This window comes from Passer montanus, unplaced genomic scaffold (assembly GCF_014805655.1).
Source record: "Passer montanus isolate IOZ18808 unplaced genomic scaffold, ASM1480565v1 scaffold16, whole genome shotgun sequence".
NCBI classification, from domain to species: domain Eukaryota; kingdom Metazoa; phylum Chordata; class Aves; order Passeriformes; family Passeridae; genus Passer; species Passer montanus.
In genome coordinates, this window is record NW_024363160.1 from 11,105,271 (window position 1) to 11,130,257 (window position 24,987).

General features: G+C 36.2%; 1 protein-coding gene across 3 annotated transcripts in view; it reads right to left on the reverse strand.

Annotated features, from left to right (window-relative positions):
- RP1 (RP1 axonemal microtubule associated) overlaps positions 1–24,987 on the reverse strand; it is a 188,458-nt gene that overhangs the window by 157,746 nt on the left and 5,725 nt on the right. For all 3 annotated transcript variants that reach the window (XM_039703103.1, XM_039703102.1, XM_039703104.1), the window contains exons 2-3: positions 3,826–4,476; positions 2,326–2,497 (exon numbers count right to left, since the gene is read on the reverse strand). In XM_039703103.1, the coding sequence (XP_039559037.1) occupies positions 2,326–2,497; positions 3,826–4,464 (811 nt within the window). In that variant the 5' untranslated portion in view covers positions 4,465–4,476. The remainder of the gene's footprint in view (positions 1–2,325; positions 2,498–3,825; positions 4,477–24,987) is intronic.

The following is a 24,987-nucleotide window of genomic DNA, read 5'->3' on the forward strand; positions in this document are numbered from 1 at the left end:
TAGGTGCTCACTTGTTTGGGTTTCAAGTTACCTCTTCATGCTTTAGTGATCATTATATCACTTCCTATTAGTTCTTGCAGTTAGTACTAAAATATGTCAGTCAAGGTCAATATATATGTCCTTGGGCTTAATTTAACAATCTACAGTACATGAGTAACTACTCTTTTGCAATGCCACTGACACATTACAAAAGGGTCCATATGCAATCCTCTGACCTTCTATAAAGAAGTAAACATCGAAGTTCTTGAACTCCTTGTAAAATCTGAACTTAAATCATTACATTCTAGAACATATTTATGCATCTGTACTGTAGAAAATGGTGCAAAACTCAGCAAAACCTCTGAGAATACTTCTAGACTTCAGAGATTTTTGAATGTGGCCCAAAATGTGTTAGCATACACAATATATTTTCCCACAATATGTTTTGATTACTCTGCAATAACTTGGGTCCTTTAAAAACTTTACCTCATCTTTCCCTCATAGTTATCACTGAAGAGTTGAGAGCTAAAAGAGCATGAGATAAGAATAAAGTTTTGCTGTCTTCCAAGGTCTTCCACATGTGCAAGGGAAACACATGTGGATGATATCTAAATATATATATATGATCTACCATTTCATAGATAGGTTTCACTTGCAAAAAGCATTTTAACAGATATAATAATAACTTCTCTAAATTTCTTGACTTTAAGTTTGTTTGTTTTTTTAAGTGGTTTCACATCAATACTTTTACAGTAATATATTACTGTTATAGAAACATGCTTATAACTTCAGGAAAATGGCCTTGCAAGCTTCTCTAGTATATGCTTTACCATGAACTGAATAAGAGACAAAGGTTTGTACTAATTCTTCTAACACAGACCAGAACTTATGCTTCACAAAATAACAATCTCGCCTTCTCTGTCTCAGGAAATAGAATTGGAACAAAAATGCTGAAATTCCAGTTTCCCTGCTTTCATACCATAAGTGATATCTCCTACCCCCAATATTTGTTAAATTCTCAGACTAAAGACATAAACAGGATTGTTTTTCCTCCCTCCTTCTGTGATTGCTGTTGACTAAGAATTAGAAGTAGGAGATAATCATATTCAACAACTCAAGTTTTCTATAATTGTAAGGCTCAGTCTTTGTCTCAAAGCAGAATCTAGGCAGGACTTTCGTTTCTGCAGAACTTTCATTCTCAAAATGTTCTTATTCATTCTCTCTTGACTCATTAGTTATACTCTGCAAACAGGTCTCAAGCTGTGCAAGTCAAAATACATGAAGGCTGAGAAAAACCTAAAATTACTAGCCTGGTCAGGAGAGAATAAAGTGGAAGGAATGTGAATGGAACTCCCTCAAGCAAATGGAAATCAAATGTCATCTATTAACCTGCTCCATGACACTGTCAGGGTTACTATGGAAAGTCCTGGTACAGTAACAACTATAGTGTTCCCTGGGTTCTTCAGTACAGCATGAAGATGTAGCAAGAGTAAACAATACTCTGGATTAAGGAAGTTCCTGCACACAGTACCTCAGCCCTACAGGATGCTCTAATGTCAGGAATTCTCACAGGACCTAAAGCTCTGCTACTACAGCAGTTCATTTCCCTCAGGTTATTCATCTAGCCTGGCTTCTCTCAAAAGCTCTTCATGTTCTTGATCATCCACCAGCCACTTCACACTATTCCTGATCCTATCAGGGGAGCAACTCCGTGTGCAATCAAACAGAAAGTACATATTCGTGTACATTTCCCAAAATTATTAAAATAATATATATGACAGTCATGAGGATATAGGAATGGACAACACTCTAGGCAAAAACAGCTTCAAAAACATAATGAATTTGTGAGTGGATGGATGCTATACCAGTTTTCCTATTTATGTGGAGCATGTGACAAGAGAAGAGTAAGTCATGACAAGCCAAACCTCCACTTTTAAGTTCTGAAAACTGAGCAAAATTTTGCCCAAGCAACTCAATGAGAGCCTGAAGTAGCCTGGGGTTTTACTTTTACCACTGTTGTTATTAATTATGACACCAAAAAATTAATAACAATGGCAATCAAATGAATTAAAGTGAAATATGCTCATAAATTTTCATCCATGTTCTAAGTAAGTCTGTCAGAAACAAAATATTCATAGTAGCTGAGTACTTAGCAGAAACTTGCATTTTAAAAAGAAAATTAACACTTTGATCTTTCATAAGCTTATAGAGGAGTCACAGCAGATATAAACAGTTTCAGCTGGCCTTTCTGAATATCCTTGATCCTAGGAAGATTGTCACTGTTTATGTCTTATGCTGAAAGAGATAAACAAATTATTAAAATACAAATGAATTCAAAGAACTTACTCTTTTCACTTTCTGACTTGGCATTTGCTTTTGGGTACACACGATTTCCAATTCCAAGCAATTTAGCAGGTCGCAAATACCCAAGAGATTCATAATTGCTTGGTTTAAAAGGCTCTCTCCCCGCTGCGACTACAGCTCCAGAGCACAATATCAGGGCTTGAAGATTAGGAACCTGGAAAAAAAAGTAACATTAAATTCTCTGCCTTAGTAACCACCAAAAAATAATGTAAGAGATTCATCCCTTTCAAGCTTTAATATCTTCACTCCTTATTCTCTACATTCATTTGCAGCAGACTATTAAATATGTATCACAGCATGGAATTAATTTTTCAATTCCTATAAGGCAATTCCTATTTCTGTGAGAATATATCTTGTTATATAAATATAATGGATAATTACTTCAAGAAGCAACTTGGATCCACATCAAAATTTTCTTAAAATTTAAGTGTTTACACATGTAATTTTGTTTCATTGTTGCACAATGACTGTTCAGAGTCATGAAATATGATTATGCATTTGGAGGTAAGTATACATATGAAGATGTGGAGGAAAAATTCAGAATACAGCACAAACAGCTGACTCACACTTCCACAAAGGAATAGGACACCGCCACAGAGCATTATACTTTGGAAAAGACCTCTGGAGGTCATGTAGTCTAACCCTCTACTCAAAGCAGATCTGACTGGATCAAGATGCTCAGAGCCTTGTCTGACAGTTTTGAATGTATGTTCCAAAATATATTGCAAATTAATGCTTACAAACTGTACTTCACTAACTTTTAGATAATATGCACAGTTTCCCAGCCTAATACACAATTTGAACAAGTGAAGGATAAGCAAGAGATTTCTTTTGAACTCTTCAAATTCTGCACAGATTTCTCTTTCTAGATACCTGCTAAGTGAAACCATAAGTGTTTTTCTGTGGTTAAACAACAGACAGAAAAAACACTGAGATGAAATTATACAAACATCATGTGAGACCTGAGTTTAGAGGTACAGAACCATGTTCATGGTTTGAAACTATGACAGGCAATCAGGTGTCAGAGTTCCGAGTCATTAATGGCAAACCACTCTGCATTTGTGCAATGATAAAAGTACCTGTGGACATTAAATGCTACTTATCACGTTCTAAAATATTAAAAATCCCAGATAAATAGTGTTAACACTAAAGGAAGGTTTTGTGTAAATGGATAAAAGTACAGAATTGGCAGCATGCCTTAAAGAGGTCTGAGTAAGAGAAAAAAAGTGTTTTTTTCTTTTTTGCTTAAAATGAAATGTGTCCTCACTAACTTTTCTCTGTTCACAAGATTCCAGTATATTTCCTCCAAGCCAGTAGCCCTTCCAAAGGGGGAAAAAGAAAAGAAAGTAAACAGATTAAATTTAGCACATCAGATCATACATCAGGACCATGTTTCAATCATGGATACAACTACTTTTTATTTAAAATAATCTAGAAGAAATCACCAAGAAAAAAAATATCAGTACTCATCCTTTTTCTCACCTTTCTGCCATCAGTGGTGTAGAGCTTTGCAACTGGATATTGCATTAACTCGCTCATATAATCCAGAAAGGCCTCAAATGTTTGTGTATTTTTCTTTCCCAAAACTATGGTGCGCCTAAGCCTTACATCCCCATTTTTGAAGACAAGCATCTTTTTGGGAGTTGTTATTCTGGTTTCTCGATGGCCAGACCCATCTTCATTCTGCCTTGCTAATTGCACAGCTCGACGACGAGCGCTGACAGGCCTGCTGATCTGCCAGGGCAGTGGCTTTTTGCTGGCCTGTTCCAGGTTGATGGGCTTCATTTTCCTCTGATGGGAGCAAATATAGGATTTTCCATCTTCCAGATCCTCCAAATTGGTGATACTGTGTCTTCCTCTTGGTGTACTAATATTCCTTACTCCAAAAGGTAGCGGGACCCGTTTGGATAAACTATCCAGCAAGGCATCAAAGGTCTTGTAAGACCTGCTATTAACAACCATTTTGATCCCATTAAACTGGGGATCTCCACTTTTATAGAAACAAATCCGTTTTGCCACAACAGGTTCAGTAACATTGAAATGGCGCGTGGATAAACTCTGCTCACTCTCAGAGGAGTTTGGGTGATTCGCCGAGTAACTGCTCGAAGGTGTTTCGCTCATTTTGACAGCAATCTGGAAGAAAGAGGAGATGGATGTAAAACTTTCTCTGTGACTGGTAAAAATATGGTCTGCATTTTGAAAGGTGCAGGAAGAGGATTTATGAGAAACCAACAGCAGTGTGTTGTGCCAAAAATCATTGGATTTAAATGGATTCAAGCTGTTATCACTAAATTCCACAAAGACTCCAATACTGTCAGATTAAGTTAGCATAGCTCTACTTGCAAGTATTCCCAAAGCTCTCCAACGTAATTTCATATCTCTTATCATTTTGGTATAAGAGACCTTTTCTTAGAAGGAGGTGGTTTGTCAGTCCATCCTTTCTTGAACATGAAGCTAATGACATTTCACATTTAAGATATTTAAGAAAAGTCCTTACTCGGAGGGAGAAATTTGTGCTTTGGTACATGCCTTTTTTAGTCCAAAATAGCTAGCTAAACTGAAAGAAAATGCAATTCCGTCTGATCTTACTAGTTTCATATCGAGGCAAAACCATGGAATTCAGAGAAAAGACTCCTGATTTACAGCACTGTAATCTATACCATAATAAGGCCAAAAGCATATGTTAGAGTGAAGTTTTATACTAAATTGACATATTATTTGCTTTTCTATTACAAGTTTTTTTCTCACAATACATATCTACTACGACAGTGACACTTAGGGTACACTGAGATGAAAAAACTACTGACAAAATAAGGTGTTTTTAGTAAAAGAAAAGCCTTTAGGTCCCTCAAAAAGATACAAAAACTCAAGAATTCTTCAGGAGAAGAAGTCTTGAAATGAAAATATTTAAATATTGGTCTTATAAACAACAAATTATGTCTGCCAACCATCTTGATAGTCCTCATGCTTGTAAATAGAGCACCAATCTTTCCATTTTAATCCAATCTAAATACAGATACTGTAATGACAGCCCTTTAAGTGACTAAAATAACTGTCTTAATGATTGGTTTGCTTTCACTGGAACAGAGAGGTAAAAACTTCCAATTAGCCTCAAGGTAACAGTTTTAGTGGACTTTTACTGAAAAGCTACATAGCAGCCTCAGGGAACACTTGTCATCAAAATAAAATAAATTAAATTCTTTGATGATGTAATCTTAATATAGCTGCCATATTGAGTAATAGAACAATCTCTGGCTACCATGTATTTTTTATTGAAGCTATGGAAAAGAGTATTCTTATTATTTTCATACTGCACATATCTGTTCTGAAATTCATAAGATGTTATGTTTCAAGAAAGTTAAGGTTCAAATAAAGCCAGATTTGACAAGGGTTTATCTTACTGTGTTCTTACAGCTTTTCCAATAATGCTTCAGCTGAAGTGCAATAATGCATAGTTTCAGCTCAGATGTTTTGACTTCTCTAGGAGTTAGTTATTTTGAACACTGATCAGAATACAGGATGAAATGTCTCCTTATAAGACATCATTTATGTTGTAAAATAAATATTCTTCTAAGTGCTAAAACTAAAAAATAGCCAACAGGACTGCACTAGAATGATGTATTCTAAGGCTGATTTACATAATCAGAATTCCATTTAAAATAAATAAATAAATTTTAAAAGCCTAAAAAATGAAAAAGGAAAAAAAGTATTTAATTGAGAAATAAGCAAGAAGAAATTTTCAATGTTTGCTGCAGCAACTTATACAACCCGGCTACTGAAATTACTTACTTTTGGTAAGAGGGAGGAGCTCCACTTAACTGAAACCACTGAGAGCTACATTTGTCCATTTTTTTCACAGATCTACTCATTAACTGAGTAAATTTTCTCTATACTTCTATACTGAGAGATTGATTGGTGAGCTTAGACTAGGGACACATTTTGAACCAGACATTTTACGCTGTGTGCCTCATTCTGCTTAGCTGGATGTTCCTGGTGGAAATCCATAAGGGCATTTTTGTTGCTAGATGCAACACAAACTTTCCCACTCTCTTTGCAGAGCAAATGTTCTACTCAAGTGACAGCAGCAATGACAGAAGTTCTTGAGTGAACTGAATGTCATGTTACTCCATTTCAGCTGACCAAGAGTGGAGTTTGAGAGCCCATTCCAGGATCTCTCAGGGAAAAGCGCTGTTGTCAGCAATGACCAGAGGAAAGAACAGACACAGCTCCTCAGCGACTCTCTACTGTACTTCTAACACTTTGTGAAAATGGAGTGGAATTTCATCCAACTGTGTGATTTGATTATTCACTCTTACAAGAGATAAAATAGGTGGATTTTCTCATGAGCCCGCTGACATTAATCACTTTAGAATTAGAGTCTCAGAAGCTGTTCTAGATATTTGTGCTTGTGCAAAACAGTCAGTTACATAAGCATCAACATTTGAAAGAAAAATGCAACAGATTTTACATAAAGCTAATTATTATACTTTGTCTTGACACTGTGGAAGTACTGAAATCCAAGACAAAGAGGGAATATACATATCAATAAAGAAAAAAGACATTTTTCAGTGTAAACATGAAATAATTTGAATGTACAAAACTAAGAAAAATAAGTTTTCCTTAGAAAAATGGATTATAGACCTTTATTTGGCATACCACATTTTTAGCATTAATCTAAATAGAAAAAAATTCTTCTGCATCTTTTAGATATCTTATAGTTAGCTTTTACAAAAAAAAAATTTCAACAATGAACAATCGACTTACTGTGGAAGTTATTTTTTCATACTACACACCGCCACAAAATACCTTCATTTCATCATAAATATACTATCAATTTCCATACTTGATATCATTCTAAAATTAATAAAGAGTTGATATTATATGGAAGAGGATGCCTATTAAAATACTTCGGCAACTAAAATGTTGAGAAATTTATTCTCCAATAAAGTCAAACAGAAATCAGAATTTAATCTTTTCCCTCTGTTCTATAAACAAAATCAGTCATGCAACATTTATGCACAAAGCTAAATTCTATAAAGACACTAAGTGGAACACTTTGTTCTAAATACATAAGAATACCTTCAATGTCATAAAGCTGGTAAGCATTGCATATAATTTTATCATACTCACCCACAGTCCTACGTAAATAAAAGAGAGTATAGCCTGTTTTCAGAGATTTATAAATTGTACCATGTCTATGCCACATGAAACAACCTCCTTAGTCTTATTCCAAGTATGCTCAGCCAGGAAAAACATCATAATCCACTTGCTTAATCTCAGCTAATGTGAATCACCAGACCAGGTTCACCACGGGCAGCCACTGTTCAGAGCAGAATGTCTAACATCTCATCCTGCAAGTCCTCTCATATGTTAAAATACAATTTACCTACTAAATATTTTGTTTGTATAATTTTCTATTTACTTAGATTGCTCAACAGAGACACATAACCACATAAAATAAAAATGTGGATGGGGAATGTGACTTATCTAATCTATCTTCTTGTCAGAGTAGGTTTATCATCCAAACTAAATTCTTCAGTGATAAAAACATTTATTGTATTAAAAAAGGAGCTTCTACCACTCACCTTATGAGACTATTAATTAACTATCTCTAATTATTAGCTATCCCTAATTCTTGCTTTTTTTCATTCACTTCCTCAAGTTTGTTCTCTTTGTGCTAAAGATTCTCCCATATTTTTCTCTATTCGGACAAAACAGTGAAAATAGTTCCAGAGTTTCAATAGTTAGTAAAACATGACAGTCTAGAGGAGTTTTGTCATCCATGAGGCATTCTTTATTTCTGCATGTTGGACAAAAGGCCATGACTATTAATGTGTGTGAATATAGTTCAGGAAGAGATAAGAGGATTATGTTTAATTGTATTTTAGTTATACCATGGAATGTGGAATTTTTTTTTCTTTTTCCAGTGGAAATACTATGTTCTGAGGTGGTGACTGTCCCATCTAATTGCCACCAGATGTATAATCTGATTTGGAGCTTCTTTGCTTAATCAGGATTACACCAAGCTCTCAAAACTAGCTGTGTAGAACAGTAACAAAAACACTGCTCAGTAGATACTACCACTACATGCTATAATGACTTTTTAACCAGTCTCCTTAGCAGGGAATTCAACATTTATAGTAGTTACAAAATACCACTTCAGTTCCACTTTCATTAGATACATAGATACAAACAAAGATTAAATTATAACATTGCACAGATATTTTGCTATAAACAGTGCTTTTTAAAATAACATATTAATATAACAATTTAAGTACTTAATCTATTTTAGCTAATGTACTTTTATTCTGGTCAGTATTCTGTTGTTTACACTTGTTCAGAAGATGAACAAGTGCAAATTCTATTCTGATGTCTTAAAACTAAACTGCTTATAACGGGAATTTATATTGGGTTGGATATCCCTACAGTGCAGGATTTAAAACATTGTTGCTACCCTCATTAACTTTACAGTGCATGCAAAGTCACTCTCAATAAACAGTGAATCCATCAGTGGCTTCCATGTATCACCAGGACTGGAGGCTCAAGAGATCACACTGGTGGGACCTGGTGAAGATGACAATCAAGTGTCACCATTTGACAGGGTAAATGCCTCTTATTTCTCTAAGACTTCAAAAGGCTTGCAAAGCTTCTGCCCTGACATATATAGTTTAAAGGCCCACTGCATTCAGTCTTGTACTACACACACTTCATATATTCTGAAAAGATAGAAGAAATCATCAACTTTATAGTAAAAATATCATCAATACAATTATGCTATACCCAGGCTTAAAGCTAACAAAAAAAAATAAAAAAAATCACTGTCCTAAAGCAATAAATATTGACACAGAAACACATTTCATCCACTCATGTCATCCACTCATGTTCAATAAAATTATGCTATACCCAGGCTTAAAGCTAACAAGCCACAAAAAAAAAAATCACTGTCCTAAAGCAATAAATATTGACACAGAAACACATTTCATCCACTCATGTGGGAAGCTTGGCTGACATCCATAGAATTATTAAAATTTTGCAATAAGAATTTAGCCTTAATATCTGGAGAACAGTTGTTCTTTATATATAAACTTTTCAGAAAGAAAAATTAGGCAGTACAAAATAAGTCCAGAAAACTGAAGCAAGCAAAATTAGGATACATGAGAAAACATATCACTGATTAAAATTGTAAGGGCAAGCACGTTCACACTTTTTTCTGAGTTGCTGTCATTCTCACTTTTAAACAAGCCTGTTTATCTCCGAAACATCTTTAGTTCTAGGTTCTAATACTTGCACTTAACCTGTACTCCATACCCCTCTTGGTCCTATTTTTTTAAGGGTTATTGACTGAAATTATGACCATATCACTGTGAGACTGTCACCAAGTTTCAGTGAGAGGTCTTGTCTGTCACTGAAAAGAAGCAAAAAGAAGAAAGCTCATGTTTGGCTCTTTATGAATGTAGTGCCAGATAAGTACAAAGGATCTACTCTCATGACTGCAGGCATCAATGGAATTTTTCCTTTTTTTCTCAAAGGTTTTCCTCTAGGAAGGCAGTGGAAGAGACACTGCCAGTTGAAGGTCCAGCGCCAGCAGTTAGCCTGCAACACCATTCTATGAGGCAAAAGGCCAAAGTTCAGCACCCCAAGCAAACACATGACCTGCTGAGTTCAGCCCAACCTGGGCTGAACCAAAGCTCTACTGGAAGTTTCCAAAGTCAAAAGTTTATAACTGGCACCAAAATTCTTTGTATGAGACCAGAAAAATACAGCATCAAAATAACAGTAAGCAATATTTTTATCACTATGCTTCCTGATTTTTGACCAATTACTCCTCCTACTTTACTTCAGTAACAGAACTGATTAAATGTTAGGAGTCCCTAAATACAACCTATGCTTTCCACCTCCTTCTACAAGTCCTCAGTGTTTCTCAGGACCATTAACATACCTGGGAAACTGATGCTTGAGAAAGAAAAAGTATGTTAGCAGTTACATTGACATGCTTGCTGATACATTCATTTTTCATTAGTAGATAATCAGCATCCCAGGTTGAGAAGTATAAGCAGCCTTTTCTGCAGAATTACCCTGAGCGGGAGCAGGGTCAGGGCCACACTGTGTGCAATGAGGGCTTCCCTGCCTGGCAATCCTACAGCCCTTGAAGGACAGCCTTTGTTTAAGGCAGAGCCATATGGAGCAGCAGTGAACACTTGAGTATGTTTATCATTCAGGAGTGAGTCATTTCTTTAGAAAGGGCAATTGCTACACCAGTTAAACTATTACTGTTGATCTCATGCCCCAAGAAAATGCTGATAACGTGCCTTATATTTCCAAGTGCCTGCAACCTCTTATATTTCTGGGGGTTTTTTGGTTTGGTTTGGTTTTTTTTGGGTTTTTTTTTTGGTTTTTTTTTTGGGTTTTTTTTGGGTTTTTTTTGGGTTTTTTGTTTTGCTGTGTTTTTGTTTTTGTTTTTTTGTTGTTGTTGTTGTTGTTGTTGTTTTTTTTTTTTACTGGACTGCTCAGTATGGTATGGAAATAGGAAACTGTTATCAAGCTAAAAAGGAAATTATCACATTAGAAGCAGGGGCCTGGGTTAAGTTCCCTTCAGTGTGCCCAGCCTGTTTACATCCTTTCCAGCAAAGCTTTCCAAAAAATGTGGCACTATTAATATGTTACTACTGATAAGATTTTGAACCATCACATTACAACAGCATTTTACTGTTTGATATACATGAACTTCTTATCAAGTTAATCCTCACAGGCTTTTATTCATTAAATTCTCCAAGAGAGATTTGATAACCAACAGCTGAGGATGCAGAATGAGGAAAAAAATATGCCTCTGGGGAGGAAAACAAAACAAAATAAAACCAGAGCTCTGTTTTTAAGAGAGCTCTGCCTGAATGGTTAGCTGAACTGAAAAACTCCTGTTTGAGTTGTTCTGGCTTTTGACCACCACTACATTTAACTCAAATCTGAATACCCATTTGTGTTCAGTAGACAGATTCCTCTGGGAAATATCTGGCCTTCCAGAAGTATAAGTTAACCCATCAGCTTTAAGTGAGCCAGAATTTAATTCTGGAATGCATAGCCTATCTCAGATTTAAATGCATAACAATTCTCAGATTAGTTTTCCTCCTTTTCTTGCTTCAGAGGTACTGAACCATCTACACTTACCTTCTGCTCTGTAGTATATACTAACTGAAGAGAAGAGTCAACCATGTTCTCATTTTTTTCTGTGTGAACATTCGAAAAAAGAATCATCCTAGACTGCTTTTTATTTGTTTACATTACATTCACACAAGTCACTGTACTGATATGTGAATGCCTATAGAGCTTATCAAATTCTTTAAATAAGACAAAAAGGGACTAGAAATTTTTCCACATACCTAGTTTCCTTCTTTTACAACATTTTAAAAATTTTTCTTCCTTGAAAATATGCTCTCATGACCTTTGCAGCCCTTTCACTAAATAAATAATGTAGTTCTCTGTGTACTGCCCTTAACACACCATGATTTGTAAAAAGTCATGTTACAATTAACTGCAAATCTAATCAATACTGTCAACTTATTAAAGATTGATTTCTTACTGTATTGGTCATAAAATCTTAGTGTTTTACTGAAAATTTCACTTATTAAGACAGCTAGGATTGTCACACAATCTCTTTCTTAAGATTTTTTACCTTCTTTGTATTTCTTAACAATCTGTTGATTTATAACTATTATTCTTTGCATCTCCCAAAGAGCATGGCCAAAGAAAAGGATTAAGCAGGCAGCACATGAATTCCTTGATCTTATCACCTTATCTTGCCATTTGCCTCAGTTTGTCTACCTGAAATTCCACACTTGCCTTGCCAACTTTCCTATTTTGTGGAGACATTGTGAAGCATAAACTAAAGAAGTGACTATGAGGGAACCTTTTGGTTCCTTCTGGAAGACATCATAAAACCTTTTGCTAGGATCTGGTTTTATTTCCTTGATGGCTTATATATTTTACAGATTTGCCTCCTATGAAATTAAAATAAATCTAATTTATTTTAATAAATAAATTATTATAAAAGTAAGAAATTACATTTTTTAAAATCTGTTGCCTACTCCTGTAGGTGCCCAGGCTCCTGAGGCTCCCAAATTGCTAACAGTACAACTTTGCTCCTGGGCACATGTACAACTATTCCAGCTCTGACAACTCTAAGCTGCTTAATGTCTTATCTTTGGTGCAATGCACAGCTCATCACTGCTTTGCCAATCTTGCCTGAAGAAACCTGACCATCCCCTCTCCCAGCCCAGGCAGCCAGCTGTTGCTGTCCTCTATTCCTCTGGCTAGTACTTAAAGGGATCTTTCCACACCAGAGATCCAGTTCTGTGCCTGATTTAGAGCAAGAATTTAAGTCTGGATTTAAGCCTGTGAGTCACCGAACCAGCTCAGTGCTCCTCCTCCTGTCTAGGCTGTGTATAAGAACAGACTGATGGCCGCACAACATCTAATTCCACAACAGACCTCACAGGTGCAAATGCCCAGTGGCAAGACACACCTAATTTGAAGCCTTTGTTTTGATACCCATTCCTTTGACAGACATAAAAATAGTGTCAAATATAGACCCCTCCCCATCTAAAGGCTCTGTATCTGCCCAGGATTCAGAAGTCAAAATATCCAACTCAAATCTGAGCATGCCTGGATGAAACCACCCAACATCTCCAGCCACCTTATCACTGTGCCTGAATCCCCAGCACAAGTCTAGCTCAGTTGTGTTAACTGTAGGTACAAGCTAGAAGATCTGAGAAAAAACAAACAGCACTTTTATTTGTGCAAATGCCCAGTGGCAAGACACACCTAATTTGAAGCCTTAGTTTTGATACCCATTCCTTTGACAGACATAAAAATAGTGTCAAATATAGACCCCTCCCCATCTAAAGGCTCTGTATCTGCCCAGGATTCAGAAGTCAAAATATCCAACTCAAATCTGAGCATGCCTGGATGAAACCACCCAACACCTCCAGCCACCGTATCACTGTGCCTGGATCCCCAGCACAAGTCTAGCTCAGTTGTGTTAACTGTAGGCACAAGCTAGAAGATCTGAGAAAAAAACAAATAGCACTTTTATTTGTATAGCACAAATAGACTTTTATTTGGCTGTCATACTTGCAAGTGTTAGATTTTTAAAAATGGAACCAAATGTATGTTCTTAGTATCAGCCCAGGATTCCCATGCTGAGATTTAAAGCTGAAGTCAGTCACTACTTCTGTTGCTGTAGCTCTCCAAGAGAGCTGGTTTTCCCTTTTCTGCACTTAGTCTCACTTACATACAAACATTTTAAGTAGATATTTCTTCATATGCATGTTCATGTCTAACTAGGTATGTGTAGATACACAAACAGATGCCTACATCCAAAAAGAAGCTTTACTCAAATACCTTCAGTTATTTTTATATCTTTGTAGATTAAATAGTTGTTTTCCGGTGTCTTTCATGTAAATTCCAGACCTGTTGTTCCCATTTCATTTTATTTCGTTTGGAAGTACATGCCCCTAAACCCCCTCATATGCTGAACTGGTGTTTTACCAAAGGATCTCATATGTATATATAATTTTGAGCCAATTAGATCCATATTTGGGTTTTTAAATGAAGATTTCTAGCCTCTAGTTCTGCATTGTGATTTTATCATAATGCTTGTTTCTAATCTCAAATAATAAAATGACATTAGCTTGATGATTTTTAATATATATCAATAAAAAATAGAAAGGCAATATCCACCTCCTTCAAAAATAAGCAACTGATATTACCTGTTATCACCACCAATTCTCCATATATCATTGTTTTTCCCTTGTCTAAATCAAGCCCCATATGTTTTCAATAAATTTTTTCTACACAGACTAATATTGGCTAAAAATTACACATAAAAAATACTACTTCATTTTAATTAAATGTTCACTAGCAAAATTATGTATTTCTAATTAATAAAATATTTTTGTATTGAAGTTGTTAATTTTTAATCAAGTTATAATTAAATTACCAAAAGCCATAAAAATATTTGCTAGTAGGAAGTCTGTGAGAGGAATACATGACCACAGAGTGGTAATTATCATTACTGTTTTGAAGTTCTTTCAGTAAAATATAAGAAAGACTACTCAATATTTCATCATGTGAGATACTGACATTAGACTAGATAAAATATTTAAATTTAAAAAAAAAAAAAGAAAAGCATGCATTGGCCAAGTTAAAGAATAGGTGACCCACTATCTTTTTTCTTATCTTTTTAGCAAATTTAGTCAAATCATCTACTCAGTGCCTGACCCAGATAAAATCCAATACATATTACTTTTGGTGGAAAGGATCTGTTCATTAAACTGATCCTTGCCATGTTTCTCCAGTGATAAAATATCACAAAGCCAAGAAAAAGCAGATGAGTTCACTTAGAAGACAATGTATCACCTATCATTAAAAGCTGAGGGGAGGTCAGTGATGGACAGGCTGGCTGTCAATACAGGTTTATACGTTCCTGCTTCTGCTGCTCCACTGCAACAGAAAGTTGACATGTTTTTGAGATTCCTTCCCCTTACTGTTATTATTCTTCACTTAAACAAAACAATCCTTATTTCTCTCATCAGCTGTTAGTTTTTGGGTCAGGCTCTTCTCAGTGGTGTTCGATAGAACTGTTCAATAGAACAAGAGGAAACGGCAGAAACTGGGGCACAGGAAATTCCACCTGTATAGAAAGAACAGAAGAAAGAACTTCTGTTCTGTGCAGGTCACCATGCACTGGAACAGATTGTCCAGAGAGGTTGTGGGCTTTCCCTCACCGGGGTGTTCAAAAACCATCTGGATGCAATCCTGTGCCATGTGCTCTAGGAGCAGGGAGGTTGGACCTGATGACCCAATGTGGTCCCTTCCAACCTGACCCATTCTGTGATTCCATGAATGTGACTGCAGCTGGAAAGGAGGTGTGTTCAGATGCTCAACTTCCCTTCAGGATACAGCTACACTATATTGTGCTACTCTATGAAATGTACTCATGCTGTTATCTTCAGTCTGCTGGGTATTGAGCAGTATCTATTTTCAAACTATTTTCCAAATTAAAAAATGACAAATTTTAACTACTTAATTGTTGTTGTTGTTCCCTTATTTCTTGACAATTTCAAACATTAATAAAGAAAAAATGTTCTGATTTTCAGACTATACTGAAGGAAAACAGCACTCATATATAGATCTAATACTGTCTAAAAAGATATTGAGTGGGAGAAATATATTCAGATTAATTCCTGAAACCTTTTGGTAATGATGACTTATCACAGTGACAAAGAAAGCATGTTTTATAGTAAAATATTTGTCATGTTTCCATAGCATACATTTATGCAGTTACACTTTCCTTCAGAGGAGCAGCTGCTGATACTTGCTTTTTGCAGGCACAGCCATCGCTGTCTTCAGAGAACCAGAAGACAGCACAAGGCCTTAGAGAATGGAAAAAATAGAAAACTCCTCAGAAACACAAAACCCCCTCCGGAGCAACCTCTGCTTAGAATCACAATCGTCGTGGCTACCACTTGGAACACATCAAGAAAAAACCTACTTGTGGAAAATTATTTGAATGTTACTGAAACAAACCAGTAAATTTTTTTGCAAAATCACCTCTGATAAGGTCACCAGGCAAGGTCAACCTTTGGCAATCTCTCCAGCTCTGTGACAGAACAATGGACCTTCCACTCAGAGCGGGCGGGCAGGCGCAGGCTCTGCAGCTCTCTCTGGGCAGATAAGCAGCCCCCGTGACTTCAAATAAATCACAGCCAGCAGAAAGAGTTGTGTCGGGTAGGTCTCCTCTCTTGTTTTCCTTAGCAGATTGCCACAGGGAAATACTCAGTGCTGAAGGATGTCTGTTTACTTAGAAGAGACTGATCTAAAAAGAAGTGACAAACTATAATCTGGTCACGCGAACTGTCTCTCAGCAATTAGACTGTCTTAGTGGTTTAATGTTATTTTAGGCTTAATTTTTGCTTTTGGAAAGAGGACTTGCTGCTTGAAAAACACAGTACACGTTCCACCACATCATCCATGCACTTTGATGATATCAGAGACTATTAAAGTCATTGCATCATTTTTATAAGATGTATAACCTCAAGCTGAACTGAGTTACTCCTTTGCCTTTTTGAACCACAGAGAAAAAGAAAATGCAATATGTTTCGTTCAGAGTTTTTTCTGGATACTAGTCCTGAACTTTTATTTCCTTTGAGAAACCAAGGAGAATGGAGGTGGAAAACAATTTTAGTAAAGCTCCACTACAGGGCTAAAAACCAAATTTTCAGTTAGATACTTCTTTCTTTTTATTATCAATGATATCCCTTAAATTGCAGATCTTCCTAGGATTATGTCAGACTAAAAATATAAATCGAGAGAGATAATTCCTAACATACATTATGTTGTTTATACTGCAATAAATAACAACAAATTTGTTTGCAACTCAAACTCTAAAAAAGTTCTCTGTCAAGATGTAACCTGAAATAGCTGCAGAAGCAAGAAGGTAAGATGAGAGGGTACTACGTAATAGCAACATGTCTATACACTACAAAAGTAGCCAATTCAAATTAGGCTCATTTTTATTTGTGAGCACCATTTCTACCAGCTTGGCAAATAAATGTGCTAAACAAAAGCCATACACAAGTACCCTCCACGCAGGCACGTACCATCAGGTCCTTAATTCCCCTTATTTTGCTTGAATTTTACCACTGTTTCTTGTCCTTCTCCAATGCAATTGAGCATTTTCTTAATTTTAAATATATCAGAGCTTTGTTGCACTGAAACATTTTACTTTATCTTTCATCTATCATCAATAATTCAGTTTCATTCTATATTGCATGTGCTCCCCATCACATTACATACACTACACAAATATGCCAGACATATTTGTTTCTGTTACCAATTCAAGTGGGAACAGAAGTGTACATCTCAAAGCTGGAGAACAGAATCATGGAAGGAATTATAATGACTCATAATTGATCTGCTTTCAAAAAGCATATTTAATACCTAGTAATAACAGTCCTTTTGAAAGGACCAAATTGTTTATATATAAGCACTCAGAATAAGATAGATAGATAGATGATTGATAGATAGATAGATAGATAGACAGACAGACAGATTGTTATCAGAGAGTGTAGATAGATAGATAGATATAGATAGATAGACAGACTGTTATCAGAGAGTGCAAGGGCTTTTTTATTCTGTCAAGTTCAAAGTTTTGTTACTTCAGCAGCTGTCTTAGACCATGTTACATTTTATGTCATATAGCAAAGAAGTTTTATTTTCAAAAGCACTATTGGCAGGGTTGCAGACATATAAGCTCATGCATTGGTTGTCCATGTCAAGGTTTTGGTAGCAGGGGGAGGAAAGGGAAGAATTGGAGGAGGCTGAGGCTGCCCTGCCTCTGCCCTGCCTTAACATATATAAGAGAAGAGAAAAATGCTGGACAGGCAAAGGAGGAAGAAAAAAAGGGAGTGAGAAACAACAGTGTAAGCACTGCCCTGCCTTAACATATATAAGAGAAGAGAAAAATGCTGGACAGGCAGAGGAGGAAGAAAAAAAAGAGAGCGAGAAACAACAGTGTAAGCGTTGATGCAAGAGAAGGAGAGAAGGCACTACAGATGCTGGAGCAGAAACTCCCCTGCGTCCCTTGAACAACCTACACTGAAGCAGAGATCTGAATGAGGGCTGGCAAAACCTCATGCCAGAGCAGTTTTTTTTTTCCCTGTAGGACTGCAGCTCAGAAGGACCCACACTAGAGCAGAGGAAAGGTATCAGATGGAAGGAGAGACTGAGAGGATCTGCTAGGGACTGACTGTGCCCATCCCTATGCCTCACTCTGCTGCTTGTGGGGTGGGGAGCAGGAGCTGGGAGAAGGGAAGTTGAGCCTGGAAGAGAGAGAGGAAAGATGCTGTTTTGTTTTATTGCTTGCCTTTGTTTCTCACTACCTGAATCCATTTTCACTGGCAATACATTAAATTCATTTTCCCCAAGTCAGGGCTGTTTTACTCACAACAGTAATTGGTATGCAATTTCTCTAACTTTATCTCAACCCACCAGTTTCCTTATCATATTTTCTTCCCCTGCCCCCTGAGGAGGAGTGGGTGAGCAGCTGGGTGGGTGTTTGGCTCTCAGCAGTGGCTAACACACTGCAGCTCCCCAGGAGAAACAGATCCCTGAATTCAGGAACTGCATCTCCTGGCTTGTGAAGCTCATCTAGATGAAAATCAAGGTGTTTCATGAGAATTACTGCCTCATAAATATTCCTTTTCTAAACACAATGCCTGCTAGCAGCAGATGTAGATAAGGGACAAATGAAGCTGAAAATACTTCTTGCTTAGTTATCTTCAAAGGATTCAGAGCTAAACTCTTATAATAGGAAGTCTTTAGTGAGAGCAATATTTGCCTTGGTACTGGCTGATTTCAGACAACCTGTGCCCAAATGAACACAAATGTGTCCTTTGCCCAGGTAATCCCATTCAAGTAAATGCAACTAATACCAAGACCAAGGGTTTTGAACTCAAAGTTGTCTAAATTGAAACTGTTCAGAGGAAATTTGGTTCAATGTATTCCAATGCTTAACATGCTAAAAAAAAAAAAAAAAAAGAGCTCTCAAGTAACTTATTCTGCTATTTTCTAAATTAAATTTCTGTTCTTTGGTTAGAAGACACTTTTATTTTAAAAACTTACCATATGTTTAAAATGCTAAAATAAGAAAATATCACAACCGAAATAACATATCAAACCATTTAAATGAAATATTTTTAGCTGATAAGAGCTTTTTTTCTTGGTTGGTTGGTTTTCCTTTTCCCCTCTCTTTTGAGACTTTAACTCTGGATTCACAGAAAATGAGGAAAAAAAACCAAACCTGAAATCTCAAAAATGCTTGCATGATGGGAAAAGGCCATGATTAGAATTTAACAGAGCAATCAGCATTATGATCACATCTTTAAAAGTAAATGCTGTTTTTTCTAGTATTTAAAACAAGAACATAAAACCTGCATAACTGGGAGCTTGCCACATGGCAGCTGACTTAGCTTGGCCTTACTCTCCTAAAACCCCAGGGACTTTAAGCAAATTACAACAACAGAAGATCAAGGGGATCTTTCTGTGATATTATGAGCATGCTGTTCCACAAATGTCAACAATCAACTCAGTACTACTAAAGCATGAAAAAGTAAAACATTACTTTGGGAGAGCATAGACTTTCTTTTCAAAAGAAAGCCAACAAACATTATTCAGTATTAAAAGTACTTTTTTGAAATTATTAGTGCATGTTGTCAAAAGAAGGATTAATATTTTTATGCTGACAAAGAGTAATGTGTCCTTTATATAAAGTATGTGTCAAATCACTGCTTAAATCTTTTCCTCCTCACAATGTCAGTAATTAGCCATTATATTTCAATTTAAAAAGGCAACTTTTTCTATTTGAAGAAAATTGAGAAAATTGAAGTCACTGCATAGCAAATGTGTACCCAGCTAAGGATCAAATTTAGCCACTGCATCCTGCTCAGTTCAGAATCCTAATGTGAAGTTAATGGACAAATACATAGGAAAAAAAATCTTTTTCCCAAAGTTTATCAAGCAGTAGCATTGCATTACCTAGGCTTTTTTATTTTTGTTATTAGTGCCCTAAATTAGGAACTCCTATAGCAAAGTTAAACATTCACAAAATAAAGGGTTATATCAAAACACGGGACAGAAGAATAAACCCCTGAGAGATCTGTGACGTGAGGGACCAACTCTGTCCATTCTAGGCAGGCAAAGCTAAAGTGAGTTAATTTCAACAAAGAGAAATATTGATGCAAAAATCTGTATAAGGGAACAAGCCCATTTGACTTCTCCTGCAGAATCCTGTTTTTTCTTTCTAAAAAGCAGAGATTTGAGTAAAACACACTATATCAACAGTGAATTTGAGCTAGTGCTTTCAAGATCTCTCTTAACATCTAAGAATGACAATGACTTTTTAAAGCATAAAGTTTGCAATATTTCTGGAATGCATCCTATTGCAAAATGCTCTAGGATGTACAATGCTCAGGAAATTTTCTGTGTCAGCCCCAACCTCTGGCAAAGACAACCTCAAAACATATAAATTTGAAATTTGTCATTTCAGTCATGTGTCATTCTCTATTTGCTCATATTTTAATATCAGACTGGGAAAATCACTTCTGAAATGTCATACAAATTTATTCAAATCACTTAACTTCATCAAGATATTTATAACTGGTGACTAAATCTGCTCTTGTGCTAGAACTGACAGATACTGTCCACACCCATAAGCCTTTTGCAGTGCCTCTTTTCAGTTTGTCTTTGATGCCAGAGCCTTATCTATGAAACAAACCCATCAATTTCCAGACAAAAACTGGAAAGAGATTAGCTCCCTCCCTGCTGAGATAAATCACTTCCCTGTGTACTCACTTGCAAACTTCAACATTTTTCATATGGTTTTCACTCTGACTTGGCCTGTGAAGGAATGTTAGCTTGAAGAGAATTAATACTTCTGTGACATCAACATAGAACTGCAGGCTTAATTTTCAGAATTGATTGATAGCATTATTCTTTAACTACTTATAATGCAAGCAGTTATTTACTTGTTTCACTTGAATGATCATACAGGGTTTCAAGCCAGGCAAGAAAGAAAGAAACATATTCTGTTTGCATCAGTTCAGATTAAGTTGATAGTTAAAGTTTAGAGGATGACTTTAGAAACTCATGTTGCACAACTACAAATAATTTTATGATTCTACATGAGAACATCATAACACAAACCCAGATCTTATAAGTTTCTGGAAATATTCCAGCTTTTTAACACCCAAGATCCCAGTGCAGATCATTTCTCGAATATTATGAATGTTGTGCAAATTCTTGTTTTATAAAAGCGGGTATAGCATATAATTACTCTAAAATAGATGCAAAATTAGGCTACAGCATATAGTCAAATGCACTGACTTACACATACAGAACAAAGAATATTGTTCTCTTTTATAAGAAAGAAAGCAAGTACCAGTTAGTCCTTTAATACCCAGAATAAATTGCCTGTACATCAAAAATTCATTTATTTGTTACAAATGCCTCTTAAGACACATAAACCAGCAGATATTGGTGTCCATTCAGATCAGTATAAACAGACCATTAAGACAGTTTGAAAGGGTTTTTACTTGGCATCACAGAGCAGCTGATGGAAAGTGCCTCTGGAGGTCACCTAATCCAACCCACAGCCCAGAGCAGGGTCAGCCACAGCAGGTTGCCCGGAACCATGTCTATATGGCTTTTGAGTATTTCCAAGGATGAGACACCCCTCTCTCTGAGCAACCTGTACTTCATCATCCTCACATTAAAATAATATTTTCTTATGTTCCCATGAAATTTCCCATATTTCAGTTTGTGCTGTTTTTTCTTTCTAGATACCACTGAAGAGTTTGGATTCATCTCCTCCACTCCCTGCCCATTAGCTATTTATATGCATTAACAACCTCCCCCTGACTTTTCTCAAGGTCTCTCAGCCCCTCTTTAAATATTAGGTACTCCACCAATCCCCTAATCATCTTAGTGACCCTTCGAGGGACTTATGCCAGAAGGTCCATGTCTTTCTTGTACTGGGAATTGGTTTTTCTTTTACTTTTTCCTTCTGTCTTTAGATTTGGAAACATTATCTTTCACATGCTAAATATGTACTAATGCCAAGTAAAGTTGAGATTTTCCCAGGATTTTTATCACTTTTATCTGCACAAAACCAACAGTTTCATTGCAAAAAGTAATGAAATTACTCCTACCTAGGAGGAGAAAAAAAATTAAGTAATCTCACCAGCACAGCAGAGCCTTCTGCTTTAAGGCATTACTTGTTCTTCCACATCCAGGCAACGGTCTAGAGGCGGAATAATATTTTCATGGGTCCTTTTCTGTTGCAAATGCGTCAGATGAGGGTCAAGGTGTAAAGGCCACAGAAACAGCCAAAAAGCAAGAGCTGTCTCAAAAAAAGGGAGGAGGAGAAATTCTTCCTCTCCTTTGCTGCTGGAGTTACCTATCAACATCTTTCCACAGGGTAACACTGGACAGAGGATTGGAATGCAAAGACTTCTAAACAGACATTGGCATATAAGAGAAAGCAACTTGTCTATTGGCTAGCCCACTTCCAGAAATCAAAATAATTCTTTCTAAAATTTATTGTAATCCCTAAATCACACAGCAAGTAATCTAAGGTGCAAATGGCAGCAGGATTTGTTATGTGTTGTTGCCTAGGGGTTTTAGCACACAAAATCATGAATTATGGACATTAGATATCTATTGCATGCTCACTCATGGTTTTTAATACTGCAAAATAAAGAGGACAGGCTTTGTCATGGGATATAAGATTGTATAATGGCTATTGGAATTTAAGGACCACAGAGCTCAGTCTGAGAACAGCACAAAAGCTGTGTCAGAGTCTGAATAAATTAGCTAATTTGTTTTTCTCTACCCTTGTTGTTATTTTGAAGCCACCATTAAACAATCTGCAGGCAACTCTCACAACACTTAGATTCTCATTTTTCACTGAAATAACTGCAGTTCCAGCCTTTAAAGACTGATGTCTGGGCAGCTCACACAACAAGGTTAATGAACATTCAAATCCTGGATTGTTTAGTTTTGGAAAGACTAATTGGAAAGCGGAGAATATGCATCATCTAAGCTGCTATGTGTTATGCTGCTTCAAAAAAAATTCTTTATTTGAACACAAGTAAGCCATCTGTCCTAATGGGCACTTTTCCTTGTTATGAAATGGTCACAGCCTTATTTCTTTTCATTTTGCCATGGTAGAAAGGTCAATAGTTTAATATAACAAGGTAAACCACAAAATATATTTTGATTTGTCTTAAGTTTGCCTATAAGTTGATAAAACGTACTTCAAGAAAAATATCTGCCTAAAAGTGTAGCCGGCATTATGCTTTGAATTTCTCATTCATTAAGAGAAGAGAATAATAAAGTAAATCTAATAGTCTGGAATTTCCACAAGAGTACAACATTGAAAACTATTTTAGGCACAAAATAATTACACAGAAAAAAACCTTTCCGTTAAGTTTCCACTCAGTTACTACAAAAACTGGATTTTTTTTCTGTCGGAATAAGATAGTCTAGACTGATCCAAATTCTTTAAGTTTCCAGTAGCCAAAATGTAATTTTTATGTGCATATTTGTCCATCATATCAAAGGTATGAAACTGTACTTGTCAAGACAGTGTATGTATAGTCCCCAATATTGTATTGAATACTTTGATTTTCTTTTGCCACGTGTTGTTTTTTTCTTCCAAAAAGCAGAAGTGTGCGTGGCAGAGGTTCTTGGTTTAATGACAGGTTTTAAATCAGGTTTTTGTTTTACACTCAACATCACAAATTGTTAGTAAATGTTCAACTGGAACAACAAATTGTCTTTTCTACTGAAACTTGCCCTGAGAAGATGAAAAGTCAGAAAGGTGGAAATTTTTCTATTAGCATATTTCAGCAAAGTCTAAAAAAATATTATTTCCACCACAATCCAAGCTTTTTTAGGAGAACTCCTTTTTCCACAAGAAAGATTTTACTGCTTTAATCTGTATTTAAGACTGTCTGTGACCAGGCCATCAAATGCCTTTTGGGTAACCTGAGTAAAAATTGTATGGGAAGCCAGCAGAAGGCAACCTGGCATGTTCACAAGTGGTGCTGCTGAGGAGATCTCAGCAGCAGGCCACTTTCCCAAGCAGTGATGTCCATGTTTATCATTTGCCTGCAGAGAGAACATTCAGGCTGCTGTCTAACAAGTCTCAAGAAATTTAAAATCAGCTGGGAATGCAGAAGGAATTCTCAACTAGAAAACTAAAGGGAAGATTATGAATGTGCATCTTTCACATGAAGAAAACTGCATAATGGGCAAGAGCTTTTCAGTATTTCCTGTTCACCAGTATCCTTTTTGCCCTGCTTCAGTTACCTGGGATTTTTTTCACCAGCTAATGCTACTCAGTGTTCTGGAGCAATTTGATAATAAATGTAGAGCTACAAATGATCTAAACACATAGAATTGTGCACAGTGTTGATCTAAGAGCTCCTACTATCTGAATGGTTCAACTTCTATTATAATACCTTACAAATTGATCTGACAGGAAGACCCAGTGGATTAAAGTACGTAAGAGAATTTATGTTTATAGCCTGACCTACCGGAAGTCAAAATTAAAGGGAGGAAAACTCCTTAGTGATTAACAAGATCAAAGCCTAAGGTTAAGTCAAGCAGATCTTGTGCAATGTTTAACACCTTCAACTACTACCAAACCTGGTATGAGCTGTCTAGTGTAGCAGCTTTCAACAACATTCTTTGTCTCCTGCTCAAACTTTTCTAGATGTTGCTCCATTCAGGCTTCCAATAAAATGTGCCTTTATCTGTTTGTCCATAGCAGGGTTTGAATGTTTTCTGATTGCAGAAAAATTTCAGAAGTAATTTTTTTCAATAAAGGAAGCTCTACACCACTGCTGTCCTAACTATTTTCATAAAAATGCCAAAATGGAAATTCATAAACATTCTCAAAATTCAAAACCAAGATTACATAAATGGTAACCAACCAGAGTTCATATTATGCAGAAAACAAAACTGATGAGAAATAGCTATATTCCTGATCTTACTAATTATATTTAAAAAAACTAACTAAGCAACTTT